Here is a 13,474-nt window from a genome sequence, read left to right on the forward strand (position 1 = left end):
ATTTGGATGTTTTTCCCTTTTTTATTTTTATTTTATTGCTTTGTTGAAGAGTTGGATCAGGACTCTGTATCAGCAGACACTCAAAATCAATGACTCGGACTCGGATCGGGAACAAAGAAATGCGATTGAAACATCCTTGGCCGAAATCATGTTGCATCTAAGAATTTTATAAATATTAAGCTAAGATTTTGTTATAATTGTATGTTGCTCTCAGCGATTTGTGCCTTGAAACCCCTCTGCCATTGATTCGCTGTAGTTCATTCACGAGGAAGCATCTGTGTCTGTTGGACAGAAGGTAAAATTCACAAGTGCTGGACTGTTCTTTATTAGATTTATGGTGTCTTGTGTTTGGATCTACACTGCTGGATGAACTTCATACGCATTCGGTTCATCATCGGAAGTTTTCATTTGGAAGCAGTGTGTGTGTGTGTGTGTGTGTGTGTGTGTGTGTGTGTGTGTGTGTGTGTGTCCAAGCCACGTGGAAGGCAACAGATCAAGACAATATTCCTGCTTATGGCTGGCGAGCGCTCGCTGTGTCTTGACACTGAGCCAATCACTTCAAACACTTGGAAAACACAGCAGCACATTTGGAAAAGGGCTTTGATCATTTCTATAACTGGTCCACTTATGTATTGATTCACTTGTGAATTTGTTTAATTTACACTGTTCCAATTAGAATGAATGATCTGAAACATCACGTAAAAACAGGACAACGGCCTACCAGGACCAGATTGTAACACCTACTAGCTCAAACCAGGACTCAAGCTTTTTATGTACAGATGGGTTAGAACTCAGCATCTTTGCCTCCTTGTAGAGCCTAAAATGTCTTTTTCAGCAGATTTTAAATTACCCGTTTATTTTTTTCAATGGTTCTTTTGTGTTTTGTTTTTCCAGGGATCAGCGTTCAACTTCACAATGCCGAAGTGTCTTCAGTAAAGAAAGTATGTTTTCACAATGGAAAAATTACATGTTGATAACACACGAGTACTGGAGATTACCAGTTTTAGCCCCTCATCTAGTTTTCACTGTGCGATTACTTGACAAGTTCCTGGGTTTGACTTGAAGACCAAGTTCACTCGTTTTTTAAACACATTTGCAGTGGTCTCTAGCATGAATGAATCCATTGTAGGTGATCTCTGTGGGAAAAAACGTTTGTGCTCCTGTGTCAGGATAGAAGTTAGCCTTCTTGACTCTACCACTGGCTATGTTTTCTCTCCGAGGCTGATGGTTTATCTCAGCAAATAACACACACCTGGAGGAATCATGCCATGTTGTGGAGTTGCTAATGCTACGAGTTAGCTTCTACTAGCCGAGACATACTCTCCTCTCTTCTGGATGCTAAATCAACAACAGCCTTCCCTGGTTGTGAGCCAAGATGGATGAGCCCATCAATGCCAGTTTTCAATGAGACATAAATTTGAGTGGCTTTTCTAATCCGAATGTTTGTCAATTTTCTATCGACCAATCATTTTCAAATATATAAAGTGAGAAATGGTTTCTAAGTGAACTTAGCCTTTAATCCAATGGTATTACAACTTTCCATTTATTCTTTTTTGCATATCCGAGGTCAGGTCACGGGGCAGCAGCCTGAGCAGAGAGGCCCAGACTTCTCCCTCCCCAGACACTTGGGCCAGCTCCTCTGGGGGAATCCGAAGGCGTTCTCTGGCTGCCCGAGAAACATATTTCCTGTGTATTCCCTCGGGTCTCCTCCTGGTTGGAATTATCCAGAAAACCTCATCAGGGAGGCGTGCAGGAGGCATCTTAATCAGATGTCCAAGCCACCTCAACTGGCTCCTCTCGATTTGGAGGAGCAGTGGGTCTACTCTGAGCCCCTCCCGGATGACCGAGCTTCACACCCTATCTTCAAGGGAGAGCCCAGCCATCCTGAAGAGAAAACTTATTTCAGCCGCTTGTATCCACGATCTCGTTCTTCAGTCTCTACCCAAAGCTCGTGACCACAGGTGAGGGTAGGAACGTAGATCAACCGGTAAATCGAGAGCTTCACCTTCCAGCTCAGCTCTCTCTTCACCACGACAGACCGGTACAACGCCCGCATCACTGCAGACGCAGCACCAATCCACCTGTCGATCTCACGCTCCAGTTTTCCCTCACTAGTGAACAAGACCCCGAGATACTTAAACTCCTCCACTTGAGGCAGGACCTCATCCCTGACCCGGAGAAGGCATTCTACCCTTTTCTGACTCAAGACCATGGTCTCAGATTAAGAGGAGCTGATTCTCATCCCAGCTGCTTCACAGTCGGCTGGGAATTATAGAATTAAATAAGCAACACATCTTCCTATTATCACAAAAGCATCTTTTAATTTTGGTAATGAAATGTAAATTTGCCACAAGCTTTTGTCAGTTCATCATAGCATCTGCTTCACACACTCTGTTTTAACTTGTGTTATTTTTAAACATTCCTCACATACTTCCCACTGGTCCATGTTGGCATGATGCAAATGTCCACCACGTTCCACCACATCCCACAGGTTCTGTGGACTGTTGAGATTGGTTAGTGAACGTAAGGTGATGTTCTATAAACCAGTTAGAGCTGCTCTGACCTTTGTGACATGGTGCTTTATCCTGCTGGAAGTAGCCATCAGAAGATGGGACCATGTGGTCATACAGGGAAGGACATGGTCAGCAGCAATACTCAGGTAGGCTGTGGTGTTTAAACCAGGCTCAGGTGGTACTAAGGGGTCCAAAGTGAGACCAGCACATCTCCCCCACACCATCACAGCACCTGCAGCAATCTGTAGCATTGATGCAAGACAGGATGGATCCGTGCTTTCATGTTGGTGACACCATTTTCTGACCCGACCATTAGAGCGTTGCGGCGGAGATCCAGACTCACCAGAGCAGGAAACATTTTCTTCTGGTCCAGTTCTGGTGATCCTGGGTGAATTGTAGCCTTAGGCTCCCGTTCTTAGCCAACAGGAGTGACCTTGATAGAAATCAGTGGATTTTTGAGTTGCTTTTGTCTTTTTATCATCTAGAACCAGTTTGACCGTTTCACCTTTATCTTAAGCAGACATTCAGCCACAAAGCTGCTGCTGGGTGGATAATTTCATGGGTAGTTTTTAGACCATCCTCTTTAAACCATTGAGGTTGTGCATCAAAATCCAAGTAGCTGAGCAGGTTCTGAAACACTCAGAGCAGCTGATGTGGTAGCAACAACCATGCCACATGCAAAGTCTCTGAAATCTCCTGTTTCTCCATTCTCATGCTCAGTTTGAACTTCATTAACTCATCTTCATAAAGATGCCTAAATGGGTTGAGTTCCTGTCATGTGATTGGCTGAGTAGCGAACAGCTGAACCTGTGTACCTAATAAAGTGACCAACGAGGGTATAAAAGGAAAAAGGAAGTATCACTTTGAATGCAACAACTTTACGTTTACATTGCTAATGTTTTGAATCGTCCTCTTCCATTTCTGTTGGGTTGTGTGATCTTTTATTCCAGGGAATGTGTCAAAAAGCAGAGCAGTGACTGGTGTTACCAAGGACTGGAAATGCTTCATAACTCAGAAAACACATGGCGGAGACGGAGACAGCACAAGAGAGAATGGGCATGATAAAAAACGCAAAGCATCCAGGGACAGAAAAAACCAGAGCTCACACTCTTCACACAACAGGTGGGCCACAGGTTACAATACGATCACCATTAAACTCTGCAGCAGTTTTTGTTTACAGTGTTTACGTCTGGAGTTCTGGATAGCCTTTTGTCTCATTTCCTCTTTTCCATTCATGCTTGCTTCTTCTGGGGATGAATGCAAACCTGCTGAACAGCTGCTGGTCTGGATAAGACGCTATAGCTTTGATAGTCCCTTTGTTCATTCTAATTCTACCCTTTTAGTGTGTGGCCAACTTGGCCTTTGCACGTTTTTACATGCTAACACACACACACACACACACACACACACACACACACACACACACACACACACACACACACACACACACACACACACACACACACACCAGCTTTAACCTCCTTAGACCCTGTGTCCACAAATGTGGGCATTGACTTCCTGCACTATAATATTTTATTCTCTTCTACATACACCTTTTTTTTTAATCATTTATAGATACTTGTAATTGACTTTAAAGGTGCAAGGTTTACAGTGAGAAAATCCCTAAAGAGTCTTATGCTTCAGCCATTTTGGAAGGAAGGATATACTGAAACATATTTCCTATCCAGCTGGCTGCAGGGGTTGTCAGTTTCTCTCCTTTCAAAATAAAAGGAAGGAGGGACATAACTACTGTTTACCATCAGTGACTGTGGGGTTGTCGTGTCTCCTGCAAGCTAATACGGCAGGGCTGACAATTGTAATTTGACGATGGTTGGCAAAAATCTCCAGAGTTGTGGTTGCAGTAGCCAATTTTTACCACAGGATGTCATTTTTACTTCTTTTTTACATAATGCACCTTTAAGTTAAAGTTTAAACATTTTTTCTTTTGGAAGTTTGTCAATATTTTAATTATTTTTGTTATTAGGTTCACATTTGTTGTCTAATCTGTAATGACTACAAGTGTTTTTTCTTTTAAATCACACCAAACGCAAATTCAGGTCTCAGGAGAATAATATCATTTCTGCTAACTGTTGTCGTTATCATTAGCATCACTGGTTAGCCAGGTTTTGCAACACAAGAAACCTGCATCTTGGTGTTTCTACTGGTGTTACACCCCAGCACGTACCTGAATTTTTCCAAAACACTCACATCCCAACATACTCACACTCAACAGAAGCAGAATTTAGATCTGACCCTATCTGTAAGAAGTAAGTCCACTGCAACCCTGTCCCATCCAAGTGGTGCTCGCTGCAGAACCACAAAGGCGGAGCTGCACCAGAAGGTGGAGCTTCACCAGAGTCAGCCCCGCCCATTCCAGAATCAGCCCCGCCCATTCTATCAGAGTCAGTCCAATTCCTTCCAGTTGTCAGACTTAATAGCATTCTGGAACCAAAGAGGGTGTTATAGCTAAAAAATGCAAGATTGAGGACTGAGTTGAGAAGTGAATTGAACAGTTTTTGTAAAGGTTCCATATCATTAAAAATCTAACTTTTGGAACTTTTAATCATGTTATATTGTCATTTCCTCATAAGAAACACGCCAAAGCCATTTTTGGCCTCATTCATGCATTTTCCTCCCATCTCAGCTTCAATTTGGTCTCCTCCCCCGAAGCGGGTCTGGTCTTGGTTCTCAAATCTGGATATTCTGTGAATTTTCTGACAAATTATTTCTGAAATGACTTCTACTGAGACACCGCCAGAAAAATCATACACCCCGTCTACAAAGACACACTGGATAGCAGAATGACATGTAACGCCACCCAAGTTTTATCAGATGTGGTGGTGTAGTGGTTATGGTGTCAGGTTGACATGCAGTTTTGTGCAGGTTCTCCTCCCAGTAGTGGAAATATTCTATAACCACTTTGCCTCATTTCTAGCTACACTTGCCAGTACTATGTTTACAACAATTTATTGGTATGCCGTTTAACATATAATGACTAATGTGTTTTTTTATTTATTCATTCGTTTATTTAGCCAGCGTGAGTCCATCTGTGAGCAGAGTTTCAACTAAAATGCTGTTTAGGAACGACCAAATTCAAAGAACTTGCAGAGACATAAATATTTTGCTGAAAATGAACATTACAACTAAAATATGAACAAATTAAATGTTTCAGCTGGCTAAATAGATTGTTGCCGGCCCCACCGAGAGTCGAACCGGCATCAGCTGAGGGGAAAGCAAAACTTAAGTCTAATGATCTTGCCACTGGACTACCAGAACCCACATGATATCGTCAAATGTTGTTGTACAGGAGTTTTGTTAGAGCGGCTGTGGGCAGATATTCGCTGAAATAAACCTTTTCATTTCGAGATATATTCAGGCTTTGTCATGTAGCAAGTTATATTTATCTTGTTTAATTGGAGCATAGAACATAGCATTAACGACTGTAAACTAGTAACAGCCGTAATTCATGTGGGTCAGGTCAGTTTGCGATAAAGTTGAAAAACAAAACCGGAAGTCAGTGGGCTAGGCTGAGTTTGCGTGAATGGGCGGGGCTGACTCTGGTGCAGCTCCACCTTTGTAGTTCTGCAGCGAGCACCCTCTCGTCCCATCATGCACTGCAAACAAATAATCTACAATGTGCAAAAAGCTAGAAATCCTGCTGACGACCACAAATTAGTGTTTTCACTTCGGCTTTAACTTACTGTTAATTACTTTGCATGCAGTTAGTGCAAAAATAGCAAAAATGACTAAATGAAGCACTGTATTAGTGTAAAAACGCTCTCATGCACTCCAGAGTTTTGCTTTTCAGCACTTTTGCCCGCATGTCGGGGAGTTTTTCCTATTATACGTACAAGGTGACAAAATTCAGGTAAAACTCGAGCAGTCTTGTGGGTCAGGCGAAGGAAGTAGGACACGGGGACAGCTGTGAAGCTGTAGGCTGACTGCACAAGACCGGATGAGCTGGAGTCACATGTGCATGACAGGCACACAGGGAACGCTCAGGAGATTTCAGTATTCGTGCTTGTGTTTGTTCTGATGTAAAGTCTTCCCCACAGCCTTAAGGGTGTGCTGCTCACTCATTACGGGGTTTGCCCTACCTTCTCACGATGTGTGATTCACACGTGTTCTATGATATATGAGCGTCACATATGATATATTTGTGTGCTTTTGGTTACATTGATTTATGACCGTGTTCCAGGCTATTTTTAGCCAGGAAATAGATTTCATTGCACGTGTGTGAGAAGAAAAGAAACAGATGGAGCTTCTTTGTTGCTGTGTTAGTAGTTGCTCCTTTTGTTCACTGAAGTGATGATCGTGGGTGCTGCTCATGTTGAAGCTTTGCTGGCCCGTGTGTGTCCCCAGCTGAGGCACACTGTTACTGCCCAGCAGTGGTCGACTTCAGGGATCAGATACTGGTCATCAGCTGTGCTTGAGTCTGGTCTGGAATAACTACAACCACTAATACAATCCACAAGACTGACACCTGTGCATCTCTTTATGTTTTTATTTTATTTTAAAAGGTGTGGTGCACTGAAAACCCATTTTTAACATCTTATTTTTGATTATAATCGGTCACCGAGTTTTTCATGCAGGCTGAACATGAAATAGTCTCCTACACCCACCTCCTGCATTAGCTTCTGGTAGAAAATAGACAGTGAAACTCTAGGGTTAGAAAAGCCTGACAGATCTACGTCACACTGTCACTGAACATTCATGGACTCACCCATCTCGACTCATAATGAGGAAGGCTGTTAGGGCATTGTCAACCGTTCATTTCTGACATCCTTCACCTTTTCTTGTGGCTGCAGGCTGAATAACTCAATTGTTCATTTGGTCAACACTTGTCTCCTGATTGTAAATTTCAGTTTTGAATGATAAACGTAGCTCTTGCCAACCGGCCCTCGCTCAGACCCTCTCATCCTGTCTTTCATGCACACATCTGGCCACATGTGTACGAGTCAGTGTTGACATGCAACATCCACACTTTTCATCTTGGTCTATGAGTACATGTGTGGCATTGGTTCATACAAAGAATCAGATTAATCAGATTTCAACCCTCAGCTCCTCACTGGCTGATAAGAAACCTGCACACACTTCCTTACTGACTGGGCTGGATTATGTTCAAGCAGGGGAGCAGACACACATTTTAAAATGATAATTATCCTGCAGCTGAAATTCTTGGTAAAAGCATTATTAGAATGTGTTATGAGCCTAGTTTCCATGTTAACAAAGGACACAGCTAAGATGTAGAGGCAAAAAGCACCAACAACCGAGTAAAGCACAAAAAGTAAGCGAATAATGAGAAAAATAATCCTAAACAGCAGAAAACTGAAATCTGTGAACATTGTATAAAAATCTGGACAGCTAAAATGTCAAAACACCTGTTATTTCAGTAGGACAAGTTTAACAGTTTAATCTTTACATTTAGCTGAACTGTGAAATTAGCAGCATATGCTAAATTTGGTAACTGATTGCTGAATAGCTGAAGTAAGCTGAAACTAAGCTAAACTGTCAAAATGAGCTGAATGTATTTAAAGAAGCAAAAATCACCAACAAGTGTAATAAAGCTCAGAATATAGGTGGAGAATGGACAAAAATATGCTTAACAGCAGAACACTTAAATCTCTGAACGTTTATTAAAAACTCAAAAGATGAAATGTTAAACAGCTGGCATTTGAATGAGAATAGTTTAACAGGTACATTTTAACAATTGGCTGGACTGTGAATTTAGAAACTTTTACTGATATCTGAAACTGATAGTGTTGGGTAATTTCTATATTACTTCCAAATTACCTCAAAAAAAGTCAGAGCATACACAGAGGGATTAGATCTTTGGAAATTGAATCATCAAACAACGATCAATAAACGAACTTTGTAAAGGGTGAAACATACACACCAGAGTCAGAAGGCGGTTTGTTCTCACCCAGAAGCAAAGCTGCGGAGCGCTTTTATTAGGACCAAGTCAGAGATAACCACACCTACACAGAAGATAACAGGAATTCTTCAAAGGGGTCTTCACAGCAGGATGCTACAGACAGACCAAAGAGTCACCAAGTCTAGCCTTGGTTTGGCTGCATAGGGAACAATTTGCATTCAGACAGGAAGCATTTCTACATCAGTTTAAAATGTAAATCATGGTGAAAAACTCTGATTTTCAAATTTTACCTAACAGATAGATTAGCATATGTTCAGACTTGGTGTGGAATTGATGAATGGTTGGATGAATGAAATGATAAATGGGCTGTTGGATGGATGTTAGATGGATGGATGGATGGATGGATTCCTTAGGCCAAGTTGATCGATTTGATGTCTCACATAAGTGGGTGTGTAATTCCATTTAGCCAGAAGATGATTGACCTCTCTCAACCAATCAGGGAGCTGGGAGGGAACGGGGCACTTTCCCACCTTCTGACGGTCAATCATATTTAACTTGTTTCAAACAGGAGTCTGTTAATGGCTCAATATTCAGCTTTTTATATTCATTCCAGTGAGACTTGGTTAAAGTGATTTGTAGTTCCTTGTGTTGCCATGGTAACAGATGACAGGAGTCTTCTTTAATAAAGCAACGTACAATGTCACATGACTCTTACATTTTGAATAACATTTCTATATTAAAGTATGTTGATAAGTTGTTTCTAAAATGTTGTTAAATGTTGTTGCTAAGCACATTGCCATGGTAACGCAGAACACAATATCAAGTTAATACAAGACTCCTGGGATCAAGCAGGTTTAATTGATGTATCATATGTGTGGGTGCACATTTCTTTTTAGGCAGAAGACGATTGAAAACTCTCAGCCAATGAGAGAGCATCGAAGGAGGAGGGGGCGGTTCCTGCCTTCTGACTAGTGTTAAAATGTCAGCTATGCTGCTAGTTTTAAGTGTATAGAGCTCAGAAAGATAAGAAACAGCAGTATGTTGTAGGCTCAATATTAGGCTTTTCACATGCATTTCCATAAGACTTGTTTGGGGATATACGTATGCACTTGTGTTTCTATGGTAACAGATAATGCATTTAAAATTGAATACAAGATTCTGAGACCAAGCTGGTCGATTTGATGTGTCATGTGTGGATGCTGGATCCTGCTTGAACAGAAAATGGTTGAATACTCTCAACCAATCAGAGAGCAGCACTGTTTTCCCGCCTTTTCCCCTTGGCTGTTGGAGGCCTGCAGCTGTACCGTTAATGAGAGAAGCCTTTAAATCTGTCCTTCAGAAGTGAAATTGGACCTGTCAAACTTCTCATCACCATTCGAAAAGTACTGCACCGAATTGAAAAATTCAAAAAGCGCGGGCGGCAGAAGGCTATGGTGGTCATGTGTGTGAAGTCTTGTGCGCCTACCGCAAATGTTCTAGAAGATATGAGGAGAACATTTCAGCTGTCTGTCGGCCGCAGGTGCCTTTTTTTTCTAAAGGGGTTTAAATGGAGGAAAGCTGGCACAGTCCTCCTTCTGGGGCTTGTAGCACAAATAATGTAATACCAACAGCAAAACTGAAGACAGCACTTTGAAGCTGACAAAAAACCTACTAAATTTGAGAAAATCTTTAGTGTACTATGAAAGATGTGTTCGGTGGAAATTTTTGTTTCAAGATTTCATAAATCATGCATTTAACAGAGCTCAGCTGCTCAGATGTCATTTCAGATCTCTGACACGTCTCATCGCCATTAAAAAACCGCTGCACCTATTGGAAAAATTCAAAATGCATGAGTGGCAGAAGGCTTTGATGGTCATCTGTGTGAATTTTTATGTGCCTACCAGGAATTGTCTAGAAGCTATGACGAGAACATTTTAGCTGTCTGAAGCTGAGCGGAGGAGAAAATCTCTGCTCCTTTAACATGGGTTTCAATGAGACAGAATCAGGGTCTCTCCTCCTTCTGAGGCGTGTAGAGAAAGAAATGTAACACTTAAGGATAAAGTAAAACCATCCCGAAAAGCTGACAGAAATTCCTACTTTTTGACATATAATTTGTGTCGGTACTCCAAACGGTCTGGGTGTTGGAAAGAGTTGTTTCCAGGAAATGTGAAGGTTAAAAGTGAAGAGGGTGGAATTTTCAGCTTAGAGTGGTGAGAGAATTTTTTTTAAATTTTGAATTTTCTCAAACAAACGAACCGTACGACCACAATGTTTGGAGTACAGTCATGATTTATAGCTCAAAACGAAGGTATATCCGTTAGCTGTAAGCCAGCATGCGCCTCATTTCAACCGGACTTACGGTTTTCTCAGGACAATGCCAGAAATGGAGCAAAGGAGCGTCATTGCTCCTAGCTCTGCCCAATATAATTTTTGTGATTTTTTTCTGAAAACCTCAAGCCGTACCTCAACTTCTACCTGCGATTTTAGAAAAACTGTAATAGATATCAAAAATGTTTTTAACCAGTGATAGCTGAAAGTCGTGTGAGTTTGTTGAAACTTTAATGAAGTCTCTAGGTTAAAGTTAAACTATAAGAGTAAGAGTTCAAAAAAGTGATAGAATTTAGCTGAAAATTGAGCAATCCCATTCATTTCAATGGGACAAAAAAATCGCAGAAAAAGCTGAATATCTCAAAAAGTATAAAATATTTTAATACCAAAAGTCATTGCCGGCATAAGCTGAACGATCTGAACGTTTTGATACCAAAATTGTGTAAATAGTTGAAGAATTGTGGAAGTAGTTAAATGCCAAAAAACGTACGGAAGCAGAATAATAAACAGACTATAAAGAGAAACAGGATCACTACAGTCTGAATGCTTTGCAGCATTCAAACAATTAGGAGTTGCTAATTGAAAAGAAGTTTTCTGTAATACACTACACCAGAGGCAAATCAGGGCGCTGCCAATTCTGAGCAGTGAGGGCGTAGCAATAACATAGCAGTTTGAAACTAATTTGCAGCAGTCAACAATAGCAGTGTGACTGTTTGCATTTAAATACAGTCTAGCAGAGTTATTTTAGTTTTTACTTGTGTTAGGGAGAATTATTGCTCTCTCCTTCACTGATAGCAGCTTTATAACTGGAGAAACCACCTTTGTCTCTTTGAGATTTTTAATTTAGGAGGCATGGTGTGATGCTAAATGACACACTCTTCTAACGTTAAACCAGAGGGGCGAAGGAAGATCCTTTGTTGTTATCTTTCTGAGCTGCTTTAGTACCTTATGTTACCATTACAGGGGTGGACATTAACTTCAAAACCAACCGGCCAGCGGGGCCGGTAACTCTGAATATTTACCGGCCCCGCCAAGAATCTACCGGCCCCGCTGGTCAGCTGCCAAAACAAGTCAAAATAACAAGTGAACCGTTTTAAATTTAATAAACCTTTATTTTGCACACATTCACAAACATAATAACGTATTCAAGTTTGAATTTGTTTGTTCCCTCAACAAAACACGATTTTGTCGTCGCATACTTCCGGCATACAACGCAGTACATCACCTCCTCCGCTTTGCTGTACTCGAGCCATCGGCTGTGTTCGAGATGAGCCAGTTCTGCGCAGATTAGACCACCGCTGATCGGCGAGCAGTGCATGCCGGTTAGATTTGTGTCCGACTTGACGCCGACTTGCTCTGACGTCATGCGTACGTAGGCAACGATAACCTCGTGAGATCAAGGCGGCCGCAGATTTTGAAGCAAGGCGCTGCAGTTGCTCTCCACCGGCTGCAAAACCTAGAGGATGACGGGAAACGCCTGGCTCTCACCTGATCTAAGATCTGATTGGTTCATATTTTGATCCAAACATCCGGTGGTAGAACATGAAATGTTAGTTGGTCACATGTATTCTGTAAATCACGTTATGTTGATGATGACAACTATATAGGCCATAAAGAGGAATGTGATTTGTGTTCTTTTGTCACGTGTCCTATGAGCACACTGAAGCTACAGCTGCTAACCTTTACTTATTATTACAGTCATGCCTTCATATACAATATATGATATCCACAAGCATGTGAGGATGTGTTTCAGTTGCTAACAGGCACCAGAATTAAAATTGAAAATTGAACAAGTGTGAACGCTAACGCAATATCTTCAGCGATCGTCACCCACGAGCTACACATGCAGGGAAATCTGTCCGACTTAAACGCCGGCTTTAAGCCACTCCCCCTGCTGCGTCCGTCTGCTCTCGTCTGGTTTCCAGGCGAGCCGCTGCTCAACTCGAACACAGCCATTCTCTGCGCCTCCCGTCTTCTTTAAACCTCCAAGAATCATTCCACTTACGCACACGCTTCTCTGCTTCATACCGTTTCGAACTGTCTCGCTTCTCCTCACCAGTTTTAAAGCGTTTTGCCGGAGATTTCATCAAGAAATCCCATCCCTGTGTTGGCGCCATCTTCCGGCGTGCTTGTGTGTTTCTAGCGTGGTTCCACTTCGTCTTTAATAGTGAACTTATAGTTCACGTGGCTATAACTAGAATCGTGCAGTACGTGCACGAATCGTACAAGTGCAGTACGTGCAGTACGTGGCTAGAGGCGCGCAGGTTCACGCGCGCGAAGCGAAAACGGTGGCTTCCTACAGGGCGCGGCCATGATGTAGGTGAATGACAAATAAGGCTTGGGCGCCACCCGGGCGGTAAGTCGTCAAGTATTTACCGCCCAACGAGAAAATTTAGCGCCATTGGCGCTCGGGCGCTTTAAAGGTCCACCCCTGCATTACTCTCTCCCTAGAGCTCGTCTTTGGTCTTGAGCGTTCCTGCACCAACATCTGTTTCTATTTAATTTATTGGACAAGATTAAAAACAGGAAGTCTATTGAAAATCTGACAATTATTTAATACAAACAAACAAACTCAGTTTAGTTCAACATTATTTAACACGTGTTTCAGAGTTTTCATTTTGATCTTGCAAGATTGAGCTTTTGCTTTTTTGGACAATGTTTTGAAGGATTTTGAATCGTTTTTTAAAATCTTTATTTTTATTTAGTTTTTTGTGAAGCACCTCGTGATTTAGATCTTGAGAGGCGCTCTAACAAAAGTTCTTTTTCTCTCTTTCTTTCT

The 13,474-nt window shown here is 41.7% G+C and overlaps 1 protein-coding gene across 5 annotated transcripts in view; it reads left to right on the forward strand.

The window, feature by feature from the left end:
• The window catches only part of fip1l1a (FIP1 like 1a (S. cerevisiae)), a 34,096-nt gene that overhangs the window by 18,398 nt on the left and 2,224 nt on the right, over window positions 1–13,474 (forward strand). For 4 of the 5 annotated variants that reach the window (XM_015971686.3, XM_015971688.3, XM_015971687.3 and 1 more), the window contains 2 exons: window positions 895–941; window positions 3,464–3,635. In XM_015971686.3, coding sequence (XP_015827172.3) covers window positions 895–941; window positions 3,464–3,635 — 219 coding nt within the window. The remainder of the gene's footprint in view (window positions 1–894; window positions 942–3,463; window positions 3,636–13,474) is intronic. The other variant, XM_015971690.3, reaches the window with a different exon arrangement.

The sequence above is a fragment of the Nothobranchius furzeri genome, chromosome 8, assembly GCF_043380555.1.
Source record: "Nothobranchius furzeri strain GRZ-AD chromosome 8, NfurGRZ-RIMD1, whole genome shotgun sequence".
Lineage (NCBI taxonomy): Eukaryota > Metazoa > Chordata > Actinopteri > Cyprinodontiformes > Nothobranchiidae > Nothobranchius > Nothobranchius furzeri.